Source organism: Drosophila santomea, chromosome 2L (assembly GCF_016746245.2).
Source record: "Drosophila santomea strain STO CAGO 1482 chromosome 2L, Prin_Dsan_1.1, whole genome shotgun sequence".
Lineage (NCBI taxonomy): Eukaryota > Metazoa > Arthropoda > Insecta > Diptera > Drosophilidae > Drosophila > Drosophila santomea.
The window spans coordinates 1,599,476-1,625,172 of record NC_053016.2 but is presented as its reverse complement, the minus strand read 5'-3'; the positions used below and the strand labels follow the sequence as shown (position 1 = coordinate 1,625,172).

General features: G+C 47.6%; 4 protein-coding genes across 7 annotated transcripts in view; 2 read left to right on the top strand and 2 right to left on the bottom strand.

Moving 5' to 3' along the window:
* The window catches only part of LOC120454328 (leucine-rich repeat-containing protein 4B), a 97,210-nt gene that overhangs the window by 34,938 nt on the left and 36,575 nt on the right, over positions 1-25,697 (bottom strand). The window contains exons 3-10 of one of the 4 annotated variants that reach the window (XM_039639544.2): positions 19,107-19,322; positions 18,013-18,963; positions 17,286-17,639; positions 16,302-16,993; positions 15,545-15,683; positions 14,991-15,115; positions 14,402-14,794; positions 13,308-13,458 (exon numbers count right to left, since the gene is read on the bottom strand). In XM_039639544.2, coding sequence (XP_039495478.1) covers positions 13,329-13,458; positions 14,402-14,794; positions 14,991-15,115; positions 15,545-15,683; positions 16,302-16,993; positions 17,286-17,639; positions 18,013-18,963; positions 19,107-19,304 — 2,982 coding nt within the window. In that variant the 5' untranslated portion in view covers positions 19,305-19,322 and the 3' untranslated portion in view covers positions 13,308-13,328. Of the gene's footprint in view, positions 1-13,307; positions 13,459-14,401; positions 14,795-14,990; positions 15,116-15,544; positions 15,684-16,301; positions 16,994-17,285; positions 17,640-18,012; positions 18,964-19,106; positions 19,323-25,697 lie in introns of those variants that run through there. The other 3 variants (XM_039639552.2, XM_044006479.1, XM_039639570.2) reach the window with 3 other exon arrangements.
* On the top strand, positions 5,522-7,044 carry LOC120454390 (cytochrome b-c1 complex subunit Rieske, mitochondrial). Its single transcript, XM_039639644.2, has 3 exons — positions 5,522-5,691; positions 6,222-6,601; positions 6,750-7,044. Exons 1-3 carry the CDS (start codon positions 5,598-5,600, stop codon positions 6,966-6,968), a joined length of 693 nt encoding a protein of 230 aa, XP_039495578.1. The 5' UTR covers positions 5,522-5,597; the 3' UTR covers positions 6,969-7,044.
* Positions 7,167-8,412, bottom strand: LOC120454383 (myb/SANT-like DNA-binding domain-containing protein 4). Its single transcript, XM_039639631.2, has 2 exons — positions 7,889-8,412; positions 7,167-7,722 (listed from the first exon to the last, which is right to left on the bottom strand). Exons 1-2 carry the CDS (start codon positions 8,247-8,249, stop codon positions 7,322-7,324), a joined length of 762 nt encoding a protein of 253 aa, XP_039495565.1. The 5' UTR covers positions 8,250-8,412; the 3' UTR covers positions 7,167-7,321.
* LOC120454357 (rab3 GTPase-activating protein catalytic subunit) lies at positions 8,576-25,118 on the top strand. The gene is made up of 5 exons (XM_039639581.2): positions 8,576-9,976; positions 10,043-10,215; positions 23,550-24,091; positions 24,150-24,379; positions 24,434-25,118. Exons 1-5 carry the CDS (start codon positions 8,660-8,662, stop codon positions 24,932-24,934), a joined length of 2,763 nt encoding a protein of 920 aa, XP_039495515.1. The 5' UTR covers positions 8,576-8,659; the 3' UTR covers positions 24,935-25,118.

Here is a 25,697-nt window from a genome sequence, read left to right as displayed (position 1 = left end):
GGCATGTGGCACATAGAGCAACCCAAGCAAGGAAAACCGCAGTGGAGGCAACGTCACTCACATAGCAGTGGAGAAAATATGCCTGATGCACTGCGAAAAATATGTAAGCAATACTTCATTTAAACAATCCTGTTTATGATATAGCCTACTATACGGCGAGATTTCTTTCAAATAATATTTAAGCATGTCAAGCAAGACAAATTTATAGTTAGCATCTTAGCCCTTAAAAATTGGATTTGTAATGTTATGATTAAGTTTTTATCTCAATTATTGCATTACTGCCCACTCTTTCTATAATCTTTAAATTAAAGTATGCCAAGCGGCAAACACTTCGATTTCCACTCAGCTTATTAACTATCGATTAAGCGCTAAGTAATCTAACATTTTTGCAGCATAGCCCAGGCCATTACGCATCGGAAATGCCTACACGAAAATATATCAAATTACATTCTGTCACTGTACAGCAACCCACATTTTCCCCCATTTTCCCCCACTTTCCATTTCCACTTCCCTTTTCCTAGCAGCCCATCTTGCTGCCCCATTCCTTATCCCCAATTCAAGCGCTGCACACGCACAAAGGCGCCAAAATCACAAACGCAGCGAGTGGTCGACTTTGCTAATGGCTGAGTGGGAGTTATCCTGCCACCCGCTCTTCTCTTCTCCCTCTTCCCTCTGCTTGGCACCCATAAAGGACTGCAGTAAATGCCACGTCCCCCCGAAAAGTACACCCTAAAATAGCCCCTTTCTTTGCCGCCGCCGCCAAAAGAAAGTTGTATATAGGCGCCGGCGCACGCACATCCGAAATCTATGTATGGCAAAGTAAGAGTACATAAAAGCTGCAGCCGAAAAAAACATTGTCGAGAAGGGTGAGTGGGCAGGGGGGGGGGTGCCCCACTCAAACCCGGCAACCCGTGTCAAAGTCATCCCCCCCAGAAAACTCCAAACGCCCTGCATTTTTTTCTATTTACTTTGCTTTGCCTTAACTTTGCTTTTGCTTTTCCTTTTGCGTTTTTGGGTTTGTTTTTGTTTTCGTTCTTGGCCGTGGATTTTCTTGAACGTCCTTGATCCTTGCAACGCACAGCCATAATAACAGTCCGAAGAAGAAGCAGCAGCAGGGGTAGGAGGAGCGGGAGGGTGTGGGGCAGAGTGGCGCCTGCTGGTCGCCTTGGAAAAATAAAGAGAGAGCGCGCGTAGCATACTTTTCGGGGCGGTGCGGTTAGGAGGAGCAAAGCGCCGGCAGGAGGCCTTATCAGTTGTGAAAACAAAACCGGAAGCCCGCACAGGAAGTTGCCACAGCGAGAGCGAGAGGGAGAGAGAGAGAGGGAGAGAGGGAGAGAAAGAGGGAGAGAGAGGGAGCAGAGAAAGAGAGAGGCAGCCATGTCGGCGAACTTTCAGGGTGAAAGTGAAAGTTAAAGTCAAAGGCAAAGGACAAGGCAGCCGAGGAAAGTGAAAGCTGAGAGCGCCAGCGCAGGCGCATTTCCACGCAAATAGTTATAAACAATGCAGAAAATCCGAAGCGAGAGCGCGAGAGCAAGGGAGACGGAGGGCGCGAGCGAGTGAGAGAGCGAGAGAAGTTGCAGTTGTCTCAAGAAACGCTGGTTTGCCGAAGCTTTCGCTGCTACATTTTTAATGGCCACAATGTCCTTGGCAGCCTGCAGGGTGGGTTGGGTGGTTGGATAAAAAAGCAGGGAGGGGGTGGCGCTGGAAAGCAGCGCAGTCGGCGTCGTGCATTTACTTACTTTCACTTTCCGGCGACAGCGAAGGCGCAAAAGTTGGGGGAGCCCCCCCCCACTTACTGCTTGCATATAATGTACTTGGCTGCTTCGTTTCTTTGCCTTTTTTGTTTTGGGAACAACTTTTGCCCCAGAGCTTTTGCATTTTGTTGTTGTTTGGCGCTTTCTTGAAAGTTTATTTTCGACAGAGTTTTATGTGCCTGGCGGGCGATGGCGGGCAGGACACCAAAACAGGACACTGCAGTCGAGGGTCGAGAAAAACGGCGAGGGAGTCGCCTTTCTGCTGCCTGGCCGCCGAAGGAAAATGACAAAATAATGTAATTTGGGCCCGTAGATTTATGCGTGCTGCGCCTTCGCAAGTGGCAAGTGGAAAGGCGTCCTCCTTCGGTTGGGGAAAACGCAACGTAGTCGTTTCCTTTTTATTCCCCTGCCCTTCCTTCACCAGGATGCTTCCTGCTGCGCGTGCCACACGACTTTTCTCGCTTTTCCCGCTTTTCCTCGCTTTTTTCTTTTAAGCCGCTTGCTCGAATTTAGGGCAGGTTTCACTCGCGCTTAAATCCACAATAAAAACGAATCCTGCCTTGGGAACTTTGGTCTTTCCACTTAGCCAGCGGCAAGGCGAGAGTTGTTGACAAACTTTCCGGCCGGGAAGAGGATAAAAAAGGATATAGCACAGGACATATGGGCATGGATCGGAAGTGGACGCGGATGTCAGCTTATAGCCTTGATTAAATTCTGGGAAATTGGGTTAACAAATCTATTATGCAGTACTGTTTATAGTTTCAACAGACAGAAACTTAATTGGCTAGCAATCAAGAAGAATTAAGGATATACATATGTAGCTGATGGAATATTTTCCATATTTTTAAGGATATCTTCCTATAAATGTTGTATAGTTAAAATTCCATCCTAAACTTACTAATTGAGCAAAGACCTGTGCCATTTAAGTATGGGAATACCACAGGCGAATACCAAGAAAGATGACGGACTGCTTAAAATATCCGATGAAGGATCATTACTCACACGCCTTAAGGCCAGGTCCTTCGGGGCAGGGCCAATACTAAAATATGAAAACAAAGCACTGGCCATTGTCATGGTCACCTAATCCGACTGGCCCAAAATGGGCGACTTGAGCCTCTTTTGGCCGAGAAACGGAAGCCGGAGGCTGGCAAGTAATCATTTCAAATGCAAAACCAAGCCGGCAATGGATGAGGATGGGGATGCGGATGCGGATGAGGATGAGGGCAAGGAAGTCGGCAAGATGGGTCCATAAATGACCGCCAGCTGTGCCAAATTCTCGGCTCCAAGCACCGCTGCACATGCGGCAGTCCTACGCCAGTTTTCAGAGATCCTTGCGGCTCCTTTGCCGCGCTGATGCTGCACAGATGATTCTGTTCATTTAATTTTCGTTTTCGCAAATGGGTAAATGGTCGGCGCAGGGAAGGGGCGGTATGGCATAGCAGGATAGCAGGATATCAGGCTGGCAGTGGGCGTGGCGGCGCCTCCGCAGCTGCGAAGGACTGTCAGTCAGCCAGTCAGTCGGGGAACCTCAGAAACTTTTGCCTGCCACGCACAATTTTCCACTTTCAACTTTTCCAAGGGGTGGCGCTGCGCTGCTCTGGATGGGCTCAGCTTTATGCTTGGCTGATGTTGCGATAAGCAGGCTATGTCGTCGCCGATGCACAGCCAAAAGTATTTTCAAATAAATGAAAATAAGACTTATACCACTCATAGTCCCAAAATGGCACCTTATTAGCTTAAAAGTTAATAGCTAAGCTAACCTTTCGCAAAAGTAAATATCCCTAAATACATTTTTTACTTAAAAATACTTTTTCGAGTGTACTTTGCCTCGTGCTACTGCTGTTCTGATGTTTTTGCTGCCGCAGCCGCAACGCTGCACACGCCGCACAGAAATGGGTGAAAAGCGGGTGGGGAGATGGGCGTAAAGGGGGCGGGGAAGGGAATGGAGAGGGGGGAGCTGCCCTGGGGCAGGGTTGAAACATTGTTGTTGCTGCTGCTGTTGTAGTTGGCGCCAGTTTCCCATGTAAAAGTTGCTGAAAAGTGTAACGCAGTCGAAGCTTGACAAGAGTTAAATCGGTGTGGGGATGCGGTCGAGTTTCGAAGTTGGGCCCGTTGTGGTGGCTGGAAAATTCGGTGTGTGGGTGCGGAAAATCCAGGGAAAGGGCAGATGCCGTTGCCACGTCGCCTACGCGGCATAGTTTCAACTTTTCAGGCCTCTACACTGTGCGAAATCATGGTTAGCTGAACTGGGAGATGTTGTAGATGAGATTGAAGAAGAAATGCTTAAGTAAATGCAAAATACTGGATCAAACCAACTGTTGCATTACTAGCTGTATCCTAGATTTTAAAATGGTTAATATAATAAAAAATTAATAAAAAAATAAATAAATTCATTTCATTGCAAACTCTGTTATTTTGTGTACCTTTACACAGTATCCCCCTGTCCAAAGCCCAACTAAATTTTGAAGTTTTTTTTTGTTTTTGCGAACATTTCAAGCACTTTTCCAAAGGAGCCCCCTTTCAAAGTGTGCGTGCTTTGGGCCAAGTACATAGAGGCGCCGTTATGTGCGCAGATTTTCCTCCTCCGGCTGGTGAATAGATGAACACATCGGAGGGAGCAGGGGCGCACTTTCGGCCCCACTTTCACTTGCCACCTAGCCGGAGAAAGCGGCGGAAGGCGAGTGGGATGGCAGCAAAGTTTCGACATCAAAAAGAACTACTTTCGATAATCACAGGACTGGCGCCAGAGGAATTACATTTCAGCCGGCTGCGGGAGCGTTTTCCCCGTTTTCCTCGTTTTCCCCGCTGACACGGCCGCCTTTTTTGGTTTTAAAGTTTGGCCAACTTTTATGCGCATAACAAATTTCCCTACATCGGCGGTTTTTTATGCAGTTTTTATTGCCATTTTATGCGTTGGATGAGATCAGCGCAGGAAAATCTCCAACTCAAGAGGTTCGCCTATTAATTAGGCTGAGAGAAAACAACCCCGAATAAAGTAGGATAACATCAAACGAAGTCCAATCAATGACATCATTGTGATGCTGCCCGGGGCAAAATGGAAAAGTGCAGTGGAAAAACTGGATGGTGAAAGTCCGGTGGTTGGACACATCATCTTTTGTCCTCCACTCGGTGACTCGGTGGTGCGTTGACCAACCGGTTTGCCATGGAAACCCCTTTTCATTCGGTGAAAATCTCAGCCACTGCAGTTTCCAATTGAAAAGGAAGGTAGTTTTCACTTGAATGCGAAGGGTGGAAGCTAAGCCTCTTCACCTTTTCAGGGAAAGCGAAAGGGGATGAATGGATTGAATGGCAAGGTGAAACAAATGCAATTTAATTCGACGCAGGATTTTCTTTTCAAACAATGAGATGCATAGCAATTCAAATTAAAATAAAAGCTCTTATACTCTGTGGGGTGGTTGTAATGTTTATTGAAAGTATTCCCTGTTCTACTTGGGTACTCTTTTCCTATATGTATGCCTTTTACTCAGCAGTTAAACAATCTAACATTTGAATATATTTTTTTTATGAATTCAGGTATTCTTTGTTCAAATTAGAATTTATAATAAAAAACAAATATTTAAAAAGCCGTTACTAAAGTGTGATAGCAGCAAGCTCCTAACAGTAAGCAATCGTAGTGGCAACTCCTATAATACAAACAGCTTGGAGCACTAGAATATTGCTGCAGCCCTAATATTTCTCGTGACTACACTGGTATATTGCGGTATTTTCACCTGGCTGGCTGGTATTTTGCACGCACTCCAGTGCGGTCACACTGGTTCACTGACGAAAACGACAAACGTCGAAATTTTCGTGATCATTTAATTTGATAGGAAAACATACAAAATGATGAACGCCGTGTCGCGTGCTTACGTCAGAGGCGGAGCCCAGGTCCTCTCCACGGGATTGAAGGCGAGCGGCGTGGCCGTCAACTCGATGGGTAAGGCTCCGCGAGGCACTTTCGTCGAGCTGCCAGCTGAAAACACAGCCATTACATAATGAATGGATCGCGAAATAGGCGGAAAAAGTTGAATAAAAGCTTGCAAACGCCGCCAGGACTCGATTTGCACTCAGCATCGAAGGGATTCGCCAACTTTCCTTACGTAATTTCAACATAACCTCGTACAATAACAACAATCACTGGCTCCCAAGCACACCTGCAATTTACATCGGATCAATGGGATATAGTCATCCGATTTCCACCAAACTTGGAATGCATTATCTCTGGGATCTAGGAAAGCATCATGTGAAGTTTGCCACTAGTGCCTTTAAGGGACTCCGAGTTATGCCAAGTTCAACCCAGATACTCTGTGTCGGCTATACGGAACATAGCTTCAGCCTTGGCAACCTTGAAACCATATTGTTTACACTCTTCAGAAGCAATACTGCTTTGTAAACCAGCCGAAAGACCTACTAAACAACTATTCCCCCACATCAATGGATACCTAATGACTCCCTCTTTCCTTGCAGCCAACCGCCAGGCACACACCGACCTGCAGGTGCCGGACTTCTCCCCATACCGCCGGGACTCCGTAAAGGACAGTCGTCGCCGCAACGAGACCGCCGAGGAGCGCAAGGCCTTCTCCTACTTGATGGTCGGCGCTGGAGCCGTGGGCGGTGCCTATGCGGCCAAGGGTCTGGTCAACACCTTCATCGGATCGATGAGCGCCTCCGCCGAAGTGCTAGCCATGGCCAAGATTGAGATCAAGCTGGCCGACATCCCGGAGGGCAAGTCGGTTACCTTCAAGTGGCGCGGAAAGCCTCTGTTCATCCGCCACCGTACCGCCGCGGAAATCGAGACCGAGCGGAATGTGCCCACATCCACGCTGCGCGACCCTGAGGCTGATGATGTAGGTACCGTGGAGTGGGTCCATTCGAGTGGCTAAGAAACCTAGAGTATGCGGAGAATCCTCTAAGCCAGCCATAGAAGTCAACCCACTATCCACTTTGACTCCAAAACTTTGAGAATTTTACTCATGTTACTCAATTCTCTTTTAGCAACGTGTGATCAAGCCCGAGTGGCTGGTGGTCATCGGAGTGTGCACGCATCTGGGCTGTGTGCCCATCGCGAACGCCGGCGACTGGGGCGGCTACTACTGCCCCTGCCACGGCTCCCACTACGACGCCTCCGGAAGGATCCGCAAGGGACCCGCGCCCCTCAACTTGGAGGTGCCCACCCACGAGTTCCCCAACGAGGGCCTGCTCATTGTCGGCTAGAGGAGCTGTTATCGTTTAAGCCCCCAACTGCGTAGTGAATGGATCGATGTAAATTAATAAATACAACCAAACAGAACGACCGAGCATAAACGAGCAATTCATTCGAACTGAGGAGGGATAAATGAAAAGGAGATCGCCGCTTTCATCCAGCTTACTTGTTAAATTGTAGACGAATGTTTAGAAGTATGACAGACATTATTAAATCTTTTGAAGATGTAATTTTTTGCTTCTGGTTTGACATCATCGAGTGCACTTGAGCTTGAGTTTCTGATGTTTATCGTAAACTAGGACTTTACTTATAGTAATTTCGGAGAGCCATTGCAATTAATTTAACTATCCTAGACAGAAACTCCTTAGGAAGAAGCCTGCTTTGACCCGACTTTTCGTCGCTTTTCCACAATTTCCGCTTCGAGAAGTTCGCTTTTAAGGCGCATATTTCGCAGCTCCACCTTGCGCTGCTCCAGTTCATATTTCTGCTTTTCCATCTCAATCTTGTGCTTCTCGGCTGCCCGGGCGTTTTCACATCGGTAGTACTCCTGCTGCAGCTTGATCAGCACGAGCCTCTCATCCTTCAGGCTATTCGAGGTGTCCTCTTCCGAGTGCTCATCATCGTCTGACTCGTCTTTCACACTCGGAACTGCATAGTTGGGACTACTTGCTGCGTAGCGTGAGTTATTTGGCGCGAATTTAACTTCGCTTGAGGCGCTTCTCGGGCTCTCCCTGCGGCTGTATTCCGGATCGAAGTCGGTGCTACCTATAAAGTGGTTTTAGAACTTAGTAGAGTTCAAAATAGCACTGAATTGCTGATGCAGAAGAACTTATCATGGTTTAAATCTCCTCGTGATAAGATAATCTTTGAATTGGTCAGGTGGCACATAACCTGGTCAACTTAAAAGCTGATCCTGCCATCCTGTACTCACTCTCTTCATTGTTAGCAGCTCCAGCCAGCGAGGAAACTCCCGAAATGGACAAGTTCTGCCCAGATTCCGGTGCATCGTCAGTCTGTGTCTCCTCATCACTCAGTGTGCCGTTTTTGCGCATCATCCGCAGGTTGTTGGTGTACTTCTCCCGCAGCGCCTGCCAGGGACGCTCCATTCCGGTTTGCAGTGCGAAATCCGCCTCAATTTGCTTCCATGCCTCCGATTTCTTCCTCCAAATGACCGGATCCTTCTGCTTGCTGCGGATGACGTCGCGGTGCGCCAGGATCAGGTTCTCCAGGATCTCCTCCTCCTCGATGGTGAAGTTCTTCGCACGGGCCCTTACTCGCTTGCCCGCAAACATGGCGCAAATTGTCAACTCCCCTTTAGCAAATATAAAATTAAAAGTTTGGTAAACAAAAATATGTTTGGTTGCTGGTCGTGAGTTGCCAGATCGCTGAGGACTCGCAGGGATGCGCAAGAAAAGTACTGTTATGAAAAATACTAAGCTCCGTTCGGATAAAAAAATTATTAAATCACCAAAACACACTCGTAAACTTAAAAAAAAAATTTGAGACAACTTAAACAAATAAGTTGTTATTAATACACTTTTAATACAATTTTAAAGAAATGACAAATATAAGGTGCTCCTTTCCAACACTTGTTTCAATCAGCTGATGTGGCCGATCACAATCTCTGGCAACGCTGGTCCATTGTTGTCTACGATTTAAGTTTGTTGTCTTTTGTTGATTTACGCGTTTAAATTCCTTTAAAATGGCCGAGGAAATCGACGATAACGAATTCTACCGGGAGAACTTCAGCGCGGATTCCGACTGGGAGGTGTTCAACGCCCAGCTGGGCGAAATCCTCCAGAAATGGGACGTATCCGCAGATTCCGAATCCCGAAATCTCAAATCCGAGGAAATCTTCAGTTGCAATTGGAAGGTGGAGAGAGAGAAGCTGGACATGTTGAGGAATGGCATTGAGGTGGAGTATCACCAGGCTATCCTGGAGGACGAGGAACTCGCCAAAGAGGAGGCCAAGGAGCATACCTGCCTGCAACGCACCAGTTGCCACCATGACCTCATGTCCACTGGCAATAGCTTTGGTCCTCCAATAAGGAGCTCGCAGGATCTGCACATTCTGGCCAGGATCTACGGACTGAGGAGATTCATTGTCCTGCACCCCGTGAATGCCACTCTCAACTACATGAAGTCCACCTCGGAGTTCAACTTTTTCCTGAGCGCCGTCGCCGTTGTTTCCGCCGAAGTTCAGAGCGTGGTACCCATCTTCGTCCAGATCTACGATCCCAAATGGAACTATTACACGGGCGTGGCACTGGCACCTGCGCTGAGAACCAATTTCAGGCTTATTGGACTGGAGAAAGCCCCGCCAGAATGTCGCTTTCTGATGGGTCTGCTTACCCTTTTCCGGGAAAAGGTGCCCACTTCCTACTCCCAGGCGGCCATGATCTCAGTTTGCACCACCTACGCTCTGGACACCATGCGCATCCGCATGCCCATGTATGTGCCCTTCGACCACGGCCTCAGCTCCGAGGACATCGTAGTGGATGGAGAAGTCTCACACCTGGAAGTGCAGCAGTTCTGTGCCTTACCACATGGCTACACTCCCGAGTCGCGCACGGAAATCTACCTGGTCTACACCTGGCCCGAGCTGTCCGAACACGTGGCCTTTGACAGCGAACAGAGGAGCGACTTTGTGCCCTCCAAAGCTCCGCTGGGCAAGGTCTACCTCTCGGTTGAGGCCTCGTCCTATCTCTCCTGCTGCCTGAGGGATTACCAATCTGTGGCCGAGGTTACTAGGTCTCTGGAGTCCTTTGTGGGCAGAAACTTCTCCGGCACTAGCAGCGGAGCAGAGGCCGCATCCAATCCCTTGGACCGCATCACGGAGCACAAGCTGAGCAAGCGTAGAGAACGCAGCTTTGAGCTGCCCTCGCAGGCGGGATTAACGAAGCGATTACCTGGTCCCATGACCGAAAGCGAGTTGAGCGAACTGTTGGCATATCTGTTCCCCGATATGCATCCCGAGATGGCGTTGTTTCCCTACGCCAAAAAGAGCTTCACGGATAAGGTGAGTGTAGGCACCTAGTCTAGCAATCCAATATCCCTTTCTTATTTATTTTTTGCCATTTTTCAGTTCGACCCCATGCGAATTAAGAGCGCTGTACCCGATTCTTTGGTTTGTCGCCTCAGCTGTCTGCTGGCCACCTGCCACGCCCACCTGGGCAGCGTCGAGGGCATGGCCCAGGTGTGGGCGGCCTTCACCCGCCAGCTTCGCTTTCTGTGGGATAACTCGCTCACGGTTCCCGGGTGAGTAAAACGCCATGTCGGCCGACAGATAGTAACAAAAATATGCTTTATTCGGAACTTGATGCGTACGAACTAAGGACCAAAAACGAAACGTTTCGTAAATTGTCTAGTAAATTTAGTTGCTAATCTGTGAAGCCGCAAAGTTAACACTTGAATTGGATTTACATTTAACAGTATAACGCACATTAATTATGGGATCGTGTACTATAACTCTAACTGCGTTGAATTGGTGGTGTCATCTCATCATCTTCCTCAGAATCGGTTGGTGTTTTCGTTTTCAGTGTTATCCTAGAGAAGAGCTCCTGCGAAGGACGTGCTCCACTGTTTCCGTAGTTGAAAGATGTACATATATATTTTTGTGGCTGGCAGTTTTGGTGTCACCGATTATCATTAATATTGCTCATGCCTCGGTTGCCGTATTTCTTTCAGTGCAGCTAAACTAAATTCAAGCACGTGCTCTGTTCTCCTCTCGTTTCATCAACGTTTCATCGTTCTCAGTGTGCTAAGGCAGTTTAATTAAATTGTAATTGCTAACACTAAGTTTGATTTAAAGTTTCTTAGGCTAATTGTGGATATTTGTTCCTCTACTTCGCATTGGCTTGCTTTAAAGTGAAACGTTCAACGGAAACATATTTAGTTTGCTCTTTCTCTGAATTTATTGCCTATGTTTATTGGAATATTTGCTTAGTTCTTGTTCTAAATAATTGCTCCCGTTTTCCACCTAAATTGTGCTTACTGGTCTAATGCTCAAAGCCTCGCCTATAACTTGTACTTACGACTAGTGTGTAGAATATAGAGTAGATATTAGCTTACTGCACTAAGTATCTAGTGCCAGACATGGACTTGTTGTGGCTCCCATATCCGGGTATCCGGTCCACGGGCACTAAATATTGTTAACTGTCAACTGTGTTTCGCCCGGACTGACCCGGACTGTTTATCCGGACCCGTCCCTCCAACGACAATGATAATGGTAAAGCTATGATAATGATGAACCGAAATCGTTTCGAACGCTTAAGCCTACGAACTTCTATATACATCGATGTACAGGCGCTCGACTAGCAAGCAGACATACGAACCAAAAAAGGAGTGTAAATAAAACGAAAGATGTTTAATGTATTCTTTTATTAAAATCTTACTAAAAGTCGAAATCATAAACGTAAGACAGAACTTAGCACGCAAAGTCTCGATTGAAGCTTCTGTACACAACGAAATGAAAACAAGTCGAGACTTCAAATCGATTTCAAACTGAAGCTAAAACTGAAACTGAAATTGAAACTGAAACTGAAGCTGACTTCAATGTGAGTTAAACTAAAGCTGTTCAGGCAGTAAATGGTTTGGTTTTTTGATCAGCTCGTGGCTGGGACAGACGAACATAGAAAGTGAAAGTAAATGAGTTCAGGGAAATGATAAGAGTTCTACAGTTTAGAAATGCTTAGAAAGGGTGTGTGAGAAGTTAATTCGACCTACTACAATTGGTTATTTGGCTCTTAACTACCTTGAAAACCGTTAAACTTTGAATTACGTTCGGGTTAACTACACCTTATAGGACTGGCTGTGGCTCATTCTAGATTATGTACATATTGCTTTTTGTGCTCTCTCAGCGACTTCTATGCCTGTCTATCCCAGCGCCAACGACCCCCTTACGCGCTAGTCATTAGTTAATAGTTAAAATAATTAATAGTTAATAGCTATTAAGTGCGGTTTAGTACCATATTGACTTAAGTTGTAGTTCTTCGATTCATGCAGCAAGAACTGGGAAAAGTGTTGTGTTATTGCACTCTAAACAGCGTATAAAAATATCTATTCCTCTGTACTACTCCTCAACGTCTGCCATGCCATCATTATTATTGTTATGCATTATGCAGATCCTAGAATTCCGAGAGGCCCCGTGACAACAGCAAGGTGACAAGGAGCTGTACTCAAAGCTCGGCCCTGTCTGCAGATGCGTCTGCTGCATCATCCGTATCATCCGCAGCAGCTGCTGCCCCCGCTTCAGCCAATGTCAAGTTCACAGACAAGGACACTTCCTGCTGCTGCTGTCCCTGCTGCTCTTGCTGCACTTGCTCTATGCTCGACACTGAGGTGCTGGCCAAGGATGAGCCCGCCAGCTCCCCATCCTCTCCATCTTCTCCAGCTACTGCTGCTGTCAGTGCGGCTGTCTCCTGGTTCATCTCCTCCTCCTCCTGCTCCTCCTCGCTTAGACTACAATTACATGTACAATTACAGCTATCACTAAACGTATGCGCCTTATAATTGCCGATGCTGCCGTTGCTGCCGGTTGCATCGTGCTTATTACTGATATTATTATATAAAATATTGTTAGTCGTGGCCGTTGCCATTGCGGGTAGCTGTAAACGGAAGGCGTTGCTGCGGGGAGCGTGGCGTGTTGCAGCTGCACTGCTGCCACTGCTGTTGCTGCTGCTGCTGCTCCTGCTTGTGGGATGATGATAGATGATTTCCTGACGTTCATATTCGTTAAAATAGTTCTCGACAACAATGCCACTTTCTGCTGCTGCAGCTGCCTCTGCTGCTGTTGCTGCTGCTGCTGCTGCTGCAGTTGCATCTCCCAGCGCTGCTGTCATCGAAGCCAGCGGCATTTGCTGCTGCTGCTGGGCGATGTTGCTGCTGCTGCTGCTGCTGGTTGTGTTGCTGCTGTGGCCGTGGCTGTTGCTGTTGCTGTTGTCGGTGTGGCCAGTAGTGGTGGTGTTGCTATTATGGAAATTGGCTGCTCGGGGCACCACATCGGGGGGCGAGGTGCAGCGCTCCGTCTGCGGCATATAGTAGTGTAATCGTTGATGTTGCTGCTGTGCTGGCTGATATGGCTGCTCCCATTGCTGATTGTTTCTGTGTCGTTGTTGATGTCGCTCGTTCCTCCACTGTTGCAATTGATGCTGCTGCTGCTGCTGCTGCTGCTGCTGCTGCTGCCGCTGCTGCTGCTGATGTTGCATTTGCTGATGTTGTTGTTGCTGCTGTTGCTGCTGCTGTTGCTGTTGCTGCTGACGCCGACCATGCCCCCTGCCCCCGTGCCCCTCAGTGGTCGGCGTCAGATATTGTCAGAAGATGCCGTCCCAGTTTAATACAACATTGAAATATCAGGACAACGTGAGTCGCCCTCATAATGGCACTAAACCGTTGCGCGTCGTCGGATTGCGGGCCATATAGATGTCCATGTCGTGATCCGTCCAGTTGTCCGATGTATCGCAGTAGTTGTTCAGCGTGTGCGTCGATCCCGCCTGCGAGTATCTGCAAAGTAAACCGAAAAGCCAGCCAAACAAAAAGTCAGTCGTCGCTTGGTATCGATTATATCAGAGATTCACTCGTGCAACACTGACGCATTGCCCAATGCGTTTGTGCAGCAAAACAGTAAAAATGCTCGAATCGAAGCGAAACGCAATTAAAATTAATGGAATCAGTGGAAATTTATACAGCGGCAATGGGAAAGGGAGAGAGGGGAGCCATTGGGTTAGTAGTTGGTATTAGCGGAATGGTGAAAGGAATGCATGTACACGCTGTAGTTACAGAATTTTTGTACACACATCAATGAAAGTTTGATTTGATTGCGGCGATGGATAGTTGCCAATCAAGACTGAAAGTAAAGCGAGCAAGGAGTTCGAAAGTGTTTCGGTTCGGGTCTGGAAAAGTTAGCCACGTTAATTGCTCTGAAAGAAGTCAGTATACAGCGTAGAATAAGCTCTATTTTGTACTCTGATTGGGTAGAAATTACAGAAATAATTCATTAAATTATTGGTAAGCAGAAGTAAGAATTTAAGAGGGGAACCATCAATCAAGAAGTATGAGAATGTAGTCATCCTCCAAGTTCAAGGTGAATTGTGACGCAGAATCGATAAACAACTGGCTCATTAATTAATATCTGGCTATTTTTCTCACGCTTACCGCGAAACTTGCGATAAAATTTGGCATTGAAATTTTTGGGAGACGGACCCAGCCCATTCATAAAAAAAAACTAATTAAAATGACGACCAACGAAAGCCATTGAATTAAAAACTTTCAACACAAAAACATAAAAGAAAGAATTGAAAGTGTTGTTTGGATTGTGTGATTTGTAAGCCGTGATAAGCGTTTTACGATTATTTCGCAGTGGGTGTGAGCTGCATTTAATTAGTTTGTTTTCTGGACTCTGAAGTCTGAAGTCTGGAGTCTGTGGTGAGCTGTGTGCTCCACTTACCGACTTCCCGGTCGATGGTTGTGTATGTGGGTGGTGTTCAGCTGCTCGCGGGATCTGGAGCGCGGTCGCGATCTCCGGGCACTGGAGGCGATGCTGGCCGGTCCGCCGCCGCCCACCATTCCGCTCATGGCCATCAGGCTGCTCACGGGCAGTCCGTTGCCACCGCCACCTCCTCCGTTGCCGCCCAGGCCACCGCCTCCTCCGTTGCCGCCGTGAATGGAGCCCGCATAGGAGGCACGCGACATGCGCTCCGAGGCGGCGGCCAGGGATTGGCGGGATTGCCGCAGTTCCGGCCGGGAGTTGACCAGGTTCGAGGGGAAGGCGCTGCCCAAGTAGCCGCGGTGCGAGTTGTTCGAGAAGCTGTGCTGCGACTGTCCGTCCGCCAGGGATCTACTGTAGTTGCGTGTGTGTGTGTGGGTTGCGGTTTGTGGGCGTGGTTCGCGGTCATGCGTGTGTGTGTGTGTAATGCATATGCAAACAATGAAACAATCGAATCGAACGAACGAAATAAATAATAAGTGTAAATAATGCAGCAGGCACGGAATGCAGGGCAAGCAAATGTTTGCAGCAGGTTAAAGGCTCCACTCACCTCGATTTGCCCACCTTGCCGGGCATTCCGGAGAAGTGGCTCCTCATGTCGTCCGGCTGCTCCACGGGATAGATGCGCGGCCGCGGTATCGAGCGACCACTGTAGGCCGACACTTGATCCCATTCCTGCAAAGCAGATTTCGAGGCTTAGACTTAACTCTTTTACTCAACTTTGCATTTGCACACTCAACTAGCGATGCTGACCACCTTCTTCCACTTATCAGCTCTTAATTATTTTGCAAGCAGACTTGCCAAAAAAAAAAACCAATAAAAAGGAAGATGACCAATCTGAAATACTTTTGCACTGGCATTATTTATCTGAGCTGCGCTGCCAATTTCCCGTAGTCATGGACTAAGTCCCCCATCCCAGATAGTCAGCTATCCGACAATCTGGACAGAAAGTCAGCCAGTCAGCCAGATAGCCAGACAGTCAGAGAGGCAGCTATTTAGTTGGCCAGCCAGGCGGGAGCCAGAGGTGGCAACAATTTCTTGGCAAGCTCCTCCTCGAGCTTAGCCAAGTGGAGGAACAGAGGGTGGGGATTGGGGACTACTCACCTTGTGATTGTTAAATGCCGATAGCGTTGCAATGGAGCCAAGTGGTCCAGGTGAACCGGTCGGACCGCAGCAATTAACGGGCAGACCTCCAATTGGCAGCGGACTCTTCTGCTGGCTGCTCTGCAGTTTGCGGGAGCGTCTGGGAAAGATACAAACGGAGCAAGGATGAGTATCGAAAAAAAGAAATGGGGGCTCTAAATACCCTTGCCAAACAAGTAATCGCAACATTTATCTCGGCACAATTAGATGGCAAGCGTTTTATAGTTATAAACGGCGATTCACCTAGTTAGGAATTACATTGCATTTCGCATAACTGTAGATAATATAAATTACTTAGCTTGGCTTGGCTAATATATATGAAACAAAAGAAACCATCACAGTTTCTCCAATTTTGACATAAGCACAACCCTTTGTTTCTCTTGCAAGCTATGCCAATGATAATCTAAACAACCTTCCTAAACAAATTACAATAACCCGTAGCAGAGTACAATGGGCTGCACCGAAAGATGATGAAGTGTTAAGATACTTTGCAGAGTGCAGAGCGTAACAAATTCCACGCGGTGCAAAGGGGCAAGAATATAGGAGTACTGTCTAGGAAAGTGGCAACGACTTAAGGACCTGCGATAAATCAGCCAGCCACTTTGCACAGCAATTGGCTTTGTCCGTGGCTCAGTTGCTGGGCAATAACTCTTTGGCCAAAAGGAAGGGAAAGAGGAGTAGAGGGGAGTATTCAAAGTGTATAAGAGTAGAAGCTCACCTGCTGGCAGCGATGAAGACAATCACGGCCACAATGATGGTGCCACAAATGGCCGCACTGGCCGCAATCGTTATCTTGTCCATGTTGGAGGCCTGCGAGGCGACAGTGCGAACTTCGCGGCACTGCTGGTAGGGAACCGTTTCGGGGGTCACGTGCAGCTCCTCCAGCGAGATGACGCACACGATGATGCACTCCTGGGCGGGGACATTCTTGATCTTGAACTCGCGCTCGCTGGACTCCAGCGGTGGTCCCTGCTTGAAGGCCTTCTCGCCGAACAGGCGATAGACCACGCGGAATCCCAGGATATTCGCCGTGTCCGAGTCCCACTGGATGATCACGGAGCTGTCCTGGCGGAACGCGTGCTTCACCTGCACCTCGTTGGCATCGTCGATGCGAGTGCCCCGCTGCGGTGGATAGCCCAGGACCAGCGGTGGCCTCTGCGGCTTGTGGAGCCCTCCTGCTCCTGCACCATTGCCATTGCCATTGGTCACTCCTTGGCGCCAGCCGGGCGCCTGCTTGCCATTGCCGTGACCCGTGGACGTGGACGTGGAGGATGAGGAGGAGGAGGAGGAGCTGCTGCTCGTCGTGATGGAGGTGGCCTGAACTGTGCCCGTTCCATTCACCGGCGCACTGGCAGCTGGCGAGGCTGTGCTGGCCGATATCGTTGTAGTCGACTTGGTCGGCGGACGCGTCTGTTGGAGTTAGTAAGGGAAAATGCATAGCTATCATTTGTATAAGTTCAAAAGTTACACTTAAACGCGATTAAATTTGTATGTCTGATTCCAGAGTACTTAAAGAGTGAACCATCAACTGAGTGCGAATAATGTCTCTTGATTTATTTGACAAAGTGGAGGCGAGAGACCGCCAATGTACGGACACTTTATGCCACCATGATATACTTCCGCCTTTTTTTTTGCATTTTATTTCGCCGCAATTGTTAACTTAACGATGCCGCCCGGTTTTATCACCTGCCCACCCACTCACCGTGCTCCTCCTGGTCGTTGGCTCCGCTGTGGTTGTCGTTGTGGTTGTTGTGGGTGTCGTTGTCGAGGTGGAGCTGCTCACACTACTGGTCACCGGAGCCGAGGCTGCCGTGCCAGTGCCAGTCCCAGTGCCCACTGTACCCGTGCCCGTGCCCGTGTCAGTTTCATATTCCACGGAGTCGGGCGACGATGGCAGCGTGGGTTTCAGGTTATCGGCGAGGCCGACGGGTCCACGGAGGGCCGCATCGGCAATGTCCGGGCAGCTGAGCTCCTCCGGCTGAATGGAGTAGAAGCCTCGGTCCCGGAAGCGTGGTGGGGTGCCACAGAACTGGGGATTCCGTTCGCGCGATGTAACCTAAGGGCGTGTGGCCAAAACCAAAACACAGTTAATGAAACGAACGTTGGCAAGTTTGCAAACAGATCCAATCGGAAATGGCCCATTTGACAACAAGTTTTATCGTCACAAGCAACAAAATTGTGGCAGCAAGGGATGCTGGAATTTGTCGTATATATTTATTGAAGGAATTCTTGGTAGCTGTATCAAATTGAATCAAGTTTAAATCATTGAATTACATAAGGAAAATCGGGCAACTAGTCCATTAGGTATTTATGTAAAAGTTTGAAGTTCTACAAAGAGTTTGGCATCTCAGCAAATTGAAGATTGGTTAAATTTAATTTGTGTGGCATCCAGTTCCGAATTGCATGGCATTTTAAAGGGATCCACTCACCTGCAAGTCGCCGTTGCGAATCCACTCGGCCACCCAACGCAGCTTGCAGTCGCAGTGGAGGAACCTGCCGCCGAGGGAGAGTCCGCGGAGTGTGGCATTCAGGTGGGCGAAGGCGCCTTCGGGCACGCTGCTCAGTGGATTTCCGTCCAGGGCCAGCAGGGTGATGCCCGGATTGCCCCGGAAGGCGGCCTCCGGCAGGCTGGTCAGCAGATTGAAGCCAATGTCCAGGACACGCAGCTCCTTCAGCGAGTGCACGGCTCCAATGGGAAATTCCGCCAGCAGATTGTTGAGCAAACTCAGCGAGCTCAGTGTTTTTCGCACGCCAGCAAATGCTGTTTCGCCAATGCTCTGGATGAGATTCCGTTCCAGATTTAGGGCAGTCAGAGCGTCCAGACCATCGAACACCCGAATGCCGCCCGCACCCGGCAGTTCTTTGATGCCATTCTGGGAGAGATCCAGGAAGGCTAGGCTCTTCAGACCCCTGATACATTCCGGCACCTTTCGCTGCTTGGTGCCCTTCAGATTCAGGTTCTTCAGGCTCTGCTCCAGGCCCCTGAATGCATTGCTGGCCAGGGTGACATTGTTATCGTTGAGCTTGAGGGTGGAGAGCTTTGTCAGGCCCACAAAGGCGTCGTCGGGAATGTGAGTGAGCTGATTTTTGGACAAATCCAGCAGATTCAGCTTGCCCAGCACCTTGAGCGCCTCAACTGGCACGTCGGCCAGCAGATTGTCCTGCAGATTGAGATTCCGCAGCACCGACTCCTGCCCCTTAAAGGCACCCGTCGCAATCCTCTGGATGCCGCAGCTCGAGAGCTGCACATTGTGCAGGCTCAAATTGCTGAAAACGGCATTGGGCAACTCGGAAATCGTAGAGTTGTTCACGTACAGCAAATCCACGGGCTTCAGGCGGGCGTGGGTGTTCATCGCAGCCAGGAGTTGCGAAAAGTCCACCTGGATAATGGATAACAGGGAATAAAGGGTTGTAAAAACGAATACTTAAGTATTGTTGGTCCAAAAGAAAGAATTTATCTGCACTTGAATATCATATAAGACTTTTAAAGTAAGTTCACATTGATCTAAGAATCTATTCGCACCTGATCGCATTGCACTGATAGCTCCCTGCCCAGATTGTAGGCGCAGATGCAGCTCGTCTGCAGGTCGGGCACATCCCTCTGCCAAGGACACTGGGCGTGGGCCAAGTGGAGCCTGCCCAGGATGAGTGGCAGTAGCAGGAGCAGGAGCAGGGGCGTGCTCCCTGCTGGTAAAGCTGTTGTCGTTCGGCCTGGTCTCATCTTGGTGCCGGCATAGAGCTGCAAGTAAATGGAAGAAGACACGGTGCTCAGTTAGAGAGAGAGAGTGAATCCTGGTGCTCAATGAAAAAGTGAAGTGAAGGTTGTCTGGGCCAGTCCGGCAATAAATTACCCAATTAATACTGTCGCCTGGCAAGCAAATCGCCCCCTGTTTTGTAGTATCTTCCACTGGTCAGTTGGTCAAGGATTGGCATTGGGGTAAGTGTCTACGAGTAGCAGTGTACACAGCAAGAAAATGAAGTTAAATATATTGCCTTTGTCTCAATTCAATGGCGATAGATTGTGCATTTACTAGCTCTCGAGTGACATGAGCTTTTTTTCACTGCTGCTGGGGAAGTGCAAGTGGGCAGGCTTTATCAATCAGTTTTGGCAGGCTACTTTCAATTTCATTTTCATGCTCGTTAGACAGCAAACAGTGCGTGAAAGACGAGCCCCAACCCATGCCAACCCATGCCAACCCATGGCATCCCATTCCAGTGATCTGAGATCCTTGGGGCAGTTTAGTTTTGATTAATTTGCCCGTCTGCCTGGCTGCGCCTGTCAAACGAGGTGCTTCAGTTGGTCGCTTCGCTTTCGGCCATAAAATAGGCATAAAAACAGGGTAAGCAAGACGTAGCGAAAGTAAATCCTTTGGGGACTCCTTTTCAGAAACGCTCGAAATAAAAAAGTGTTGCGCGGCGCAGCTTTTTGTTGGCCATTTAATTTAATTTGGCCGCATCATAAAAAAGCCAAGCACGTGATGTTGCCCCCTTTTCACCGTACCCTTTTTTTTTTTTTTGCCTTTAACCCCTTTCGCCCTTAACCCCTTAGAAAATGTGGCACCATGCAAACAATGGACGATGACTTAAGGGTCGGCAAAGAAGCTGTTGACCTTTTTGCATAATCATGAGTTATGATGACACACAGTTTTCTCCTCTTTTGCTTGTTATTGTCTGAGACAATTTGTATTCCCGCAGATCATTGTTATATTATGTGATTTCAAGCAGAAATTTGAGATGAGAGATGATGGCACAGGTGAATGGACTGCCCGCTATTCTTCTGTAGCCAAATCAATGCAGATTGAGTGAGTTTAAAAATGCAAAATGAATTAATCAAATCATGGAACGAAGAAAAATGTTGCATTGCTGAATAATCGTTTTGAGAAACAAAAATGCCGTGCCCTAATCAATCAAATAATTCCATTTACAGTACACATTTTCCGTATAATTCCAAATCAAAGCGGGAGTTTTTCGAGATGAAGTTACTCGATTGCAAATTGAAGTGCCCCGTCCACTTTTTCGCTCCTCTGCAACTGGCGGGCAAACCGCAGAGTAATAATTAAACTGCACGCTCCGCTGCATCGCAAATAATAATCAACATTTTGTCTTTTGATTGATAGTTTTTCCTCCAACTGGGCAGCTGTGTCACGCCTCCCTGAATCCGAAACCCCAAACCCCCAAACTCGAAACCCGAAATCCGAAATCCATAAGATAAATCCCCGCGGGCGGCGGAGGCTCTTGAGGTTGAAGTCTCAATTGTCCGATGCGCCTGACTTCATTTTTCATGGCAATTGGTTGTTTTTTTTTGCTGGGCTGTCTGTCTCTTCCTTAATTCAACTTATAAATTGCATTACGTGGCTAAATCCGCAAAAAATGAAGCGGCCACAAATATATTTCAAGCTCCACTGTGCACTGTGCACCACTTGCCACTCGCCAGTCGCCCGGCTCTTTCTCATTTCTCATTTCTCACTCAGCTGTCTGGCCACAAATTTAATTAAAAAATTCTTGCACCATTTTATTCCCTTTCTTTCATTCGCGGCAAGGCGCCTTTTGTTGTTTTCTTCTGCGTATTAATTGCATCACTAAATTTTTTAATGCGCTGAAAGTGCGAAAATTGCAGCGGGAAAACAAAGCGGGAAATGCAGTGCGACCGAATAAATGAAAATCGGAAAGACAACTTAAATTGCATTTTCCTCTTCAAATGATGGGCTATTTAAATACTGTTTATGCTTATATAAACTTCTAAGCAGAGGCTTGAGTTTTCTCCAGACCTTTGTGTATCACTATCTTTATAAATAACTAAAATATTTTTCATTTAACTCAGAAAATCCTAGGGTATTGCGAGAAGTGCACCTTTTTGTCTGCTCAAGCGAACAACTTGAGAGGTGCAAATGATTTTCCTATTCCTCTCACTCGGTGGCTGTTTCTTTTGTTGTGGCCGCATAATTATTCACTCTTTTTCATTTTTTATTTTTTATTTTTCGGCGGTCGGTGGCTTGGCAAATTTGCATTTTTAGACAATGGTCGAGCGGTTAATTTTTTCCTCTCCGTTTTTGTTTTGCTAGATTTTTTTTCAGCCACCTGCCTTGCTGGCCAAGTTGGGCAATCTTCTGGTCCCATCGCACACACCTCTAGGCACAGAAATGTTTTAATTGAAGTTTTATTCGGCAAAACCCAGGCATTCTTCTTGTGGGCGTGGCTCGGGGGCGGCGGTGGGCTTAAGGTCACATAATGCTGTTAAGCATTTAAGTGGATTAGAATTTCTGAGGTTCCGAAAAAGTGAGTTTGTTTTTTGTGTTCAGTGTTCAGTGCTCTCGTGGAGAAAGTTGTCAATTGAAAAGTTTATATATAGATGGGATTATATATAGAACTGGCTGGTTGGCAAGGTGTGAGTGCGTGGGTTGATCACTTTTTGGGTCAGCTTAGCCACAGGAATTAAATCGAGAGCAGCACCATAAATTGGGTTTGCTTTTTGGTTTTTGAACCGATGAAGTTTGAAGCCGTTTCGGGGCATATTAATTTTGCATTAACAGGGTAGAATTAACTTTAACGCGGCGTTGAAAGGGTTAGAATGCTCTGAAAGGGTCTCAAAGCTTTGAGTTGAACTAATTTGTTAAGGCCAATAAAGCACTTTAAATTATTTAATAATTGATACCGTTGTCGCACTTGTGAGCTTTTGTATTATCCAATAAATTCCTCGAAAATCCCCTGCCAAAATCCCCTTTTAAATATTCCGGCTTTAGCATTCCATTTTGGCTCTGAGGCCAAAAAACAATTGCCATTTAACCGCAGCTTATCCTTTTGGCCATTGGAGCCGACTGAATTGTTCTGTTGGCCACACAAAAATAAACGTAAGTCGGTCTAGTTTATTGGGCCACCCCCAATGATGATGATGATGCTGGCTGAGGGAAACCCGGCAAAAATAGACATAGAATTAATGACGTGAAGCGCACTTGATGTTCTTATTTAACAGCAGCCAAAATAAGAGTGTCGAGAAGGAGGGGCATTGTCAAGTGGCCAGCATTAGGTCAATAAAAGCCAAGAGCCATTTGTCAGCTAGCTTGTTCGGTCGCCCGCTGCCAAGTTGAGTGCAATTTTAGCCACTTTAAAAACCTTTTAAGCAGCTGCTCCTCCACTGCAGCTGTCCACGCAGCCACTAATAAGGTAACTTTTATGCAAATGCCAAGTGCAGGAGCTGCAGGAGCTGCAGGAGCTGCAGGGCTCCCCTTTTTTTCGGTTGCCCAACAGGCAGCCACTGTCGCGGTCCAAATAACTCACTTCCCCCCGTAATGCAGCCCATGTACGAGTATACTGCTTCAAACCTACTCTGCTACTCCACAGAGTTCAGCGAACTTTGGGGCTTGGGGCTGAGTCACCTCCTCCACTTCTCGGGCTCATTGGCTATGCAAGACCAGAGGGCCACGCACGCGTTGACAGCCATGATGAGCGTGAATATCAATTGGTTTACCAGGAGGGGATAGATACTATATGTGTCCGTACGTGGGACCCTCCCATAGTTTGCCCTCATGTATGCGACTTGGCGACTTGGCCGAGAGAGCTCGCTTTTGGCCGCCTTTGTCGGGTTTATTGTCAAGTCGGCGACTGAGATTGGCCCCAAGAATGTGAATGATATGCCCACAAGGCGGCGGTAGATTTGGCCCAGTCATGAAAAGGTTGGAGCATAAATTAAGACTCAGATGAAATCTTAAACTTGAACGCAGTGATTCAACAAAGACGTGAAGTTAGGATTATGACTCTTACACACCAACTTCTTTATGAAAGCAATCGCAGAGAAGAAGGCAATTTCTTTAGAGCGCTGAAAGAGTGAAATATGTAAGAGGGAAAGAATCCAATAAGGCACATTAACGAAACCAAACAGCATAAACCTAATTAATTAAGTGAATGTATCAACACCTACGTTGTTGTTCTCAACGTGCTAACACCTTCGAATGCTCTGGATTTCCCCCAGAATTTCCGCTGGCTTTCCCGACACGCGCACCTGCCTCCTCCACCAGAAGCTCCAGATGCTCAACGTTTGCGTGGAGCGTCGCGTGCAACGGGAGGCGAATAGCAAAAGAAAATCTGAGGGACTGGTGGGAAAAGTCAGTGCCGAGGAGGAGCAGCTGGAGGAAGAGGATGAGGACGACGACGAAGGCGAGTTCTTTGACTGCGATGATCTGACTGCCGGTGCGGGCTCACCCACAAAAGCAGTTCTCAGTCTGAAGCCCGAGGGTCGCCTCAGGCGTTTGAACGACGAGCGTTTGCTGGAGGAGCCCGATGAGTATCTGTATATCCCAGAGACCCAGGAACCAGTTCCAAAGACCGAGGATCAGCTGCAGGACGATGCCGAAGTTATGCTGAAACTGGGACCCGGCTCCGGCCTAACCACCCAAATGATGTGCACTTCATTGCTCTCCGATATGGAGGCCTTCAAGGCCGCCAATCCCAGGGGCACAATGGAGGACTTTATACGCTGGTACAGCCCCAAAGACTGGGAGGAGGTCACTGATGGTAAGTGATTTAAATTTGATGAAAACGAATCATTTATGCACATCATATATTATTACAGAACTGGGCCAAGTGAAGCAGCAACTAAGTATTCGAATGACCACTGAGGGCAACACCTGGCAGAAGGTGTGGGAACGGGCTCAAGCCGTCCCTGTGAGCAGACAGAAGAGGCTATTCGACGACACCAACGAAGCTTTGAAAGTTCTGCACTATATGGAAACTCGGAAAATGCACGAGATCTACAATCTGACCATAATTCCCCTGCTGCACTCAGCTATACTGAAACTTGCTGTAAGTAATATTCAACTCAGAAAAGAATCTCGCTTAATTAACACTTATTTACAGGACGTTCTAAGCAATGCGAAACTGGATGATTTATTCAGCTCCCAGATTGAGAAACTTCTTAGCGACCTCTGCCGCCTCTCACGATCTCATTCGGATGAACTTCCGCCAATAAAACCCTTATTGGATGACCTGGCTGAATTGGAGCGGAGGTTCTACCAGTTCAAGTGCTTCGAGCGACTATCGGGATATCCAAAGAAAAGCTCTCTGCAGCAAGTGAAACTTCAGTTCGAGGAGATCCTTCGCAATGACAACTGTTGCACGATTGTAAATCGAAGACTGACGGCAGCTGGCGATGGCACTTTGTATGATATACTCATACCCAAACTGGAGGCGGACATGGCTGAACGGCTGATCAGCAAGGATTACATCATTCGATTGGATGGGGACACCAAGAGCACTGAGAAGGGGCTGTATTTGGGGCCACAGTTCATGAGGGCCATTGTAACCGGGGAGAAACTGAGACTTTGTGGCGCGTTTACAGAAAGTACGGCGTTTGTCTAAGACAAATGTTTTATCCATCTAATCATATATAGTTAAGTTATATAAAACTAATCAAATTAGACATCCAAACATATAATTATAATAATTCATAATTCATATAATAATCATGCTACTCAAAATGGTGTTATTGGTGCTATGTAAAGAAATAAAAGTACAGTAGAAGCAACTACATTGTGGAACAACATTTCGTACCAATCTTTTAGCTACATCTTGCCCCATCGTTTTCGGGGAATTGCCCTCCGAGATCTTGGCCTCATATAATCACATAATCACTTCTGCAGCCGCAAGTCTGGGGGCCAAAAGAAATCCGCATGGAAACTCCACTTGAATGACAGGCCAGGAAAGCGAGGAAAGCTCTTCTGCTACTTTTCCTGGGCCAGCAAACTTTGGCCAGGCAATCGCCGAAATGCGAGGAAATGCCGGTTGGGGCCATAAGCAAATTGTGGGCCATGTTTAACTGGAATTATTTTAAGCGCACACTTCAGCCAAGAAGAAGAAATAGGAGGAGGGCCCAGAAATGCGCTGGAGAAAGAGGCGGCATTGAGGGACCTCGGCAGACATAAAACATTTCTCCATTGGGCTCGTTTGCTCCTCGGGTTTGCTGGTAATGTTTTCTCCACTAAATTACCTACGGGCAATAATTGTTTTGTGTACATGTCGGTTGTGTTGCGCCTGTTGTTGCCCCATAAAGCTGGCAACAATGTTTCCAGCACTACTATTTTCCTCACCCCCCAATCCCCATTGCCAAAAACTACCCTTTCTC

Bases quoted from the DNA above. Each gene is read 5' to 3' on its own strand.
- LOC120454390 (XM_039639644.2), top strand. From the start codon at position 5,598: ATGATGAACGCCGTGTCGCGTGCTTACGTCAGAGGCGGAGCCCAGGTC. The intron at 5,692-6,221 runs GTAAGGCTCCGC...CTTTCCTTGCAG, and splicing joins CGTGGCCGTCAACTCGATGG to CCAACCGCCAGGCACACACC. The intron at 6,602-6,749 runs GTAGGTACCGTG...ATTCTCTTTTAG, and splicing joins GCGACCCTGAGGCTGATGAT to CAACGTGTGATCAAGCCCGA.
- LOC120454383 (XM_039639631.2), bottom strand. From the start codon at position 8,249: ATGTTTGCGGGCAAGCGAGTAAGGGCCCGTGCGAAGAACTTCACCATC. The intron at 7,723-7,888 runs GTGAGTACAGGA...ACCACTTTATAG, and splicing joins AGCTGCTAACAATGAAGAGA to GTAGCACCGACTTCGATCCG.
- LOC120454357 (XM_039639581.2), top strand. From the start codon at position 8,660: ATGGCCGAGGAAATCGACGATAACGAATTCTACCGGGAGAACTTCAGC. The intron at 9,977-10,042 runs GTGAGTGTAGGC...GCCATTTTTCAG, and splicing joins AAAAGAGCTTCACGGATAAG to TTCGACCCCATGCGAATTAA. The intron at 24,092-24,149 runs GTAAGTGATTTA...ATATTATTACAG, and splicing joins CTGGGAGGAGGTCACTGATG to AACTGGGCCAAGTGAAGCAG.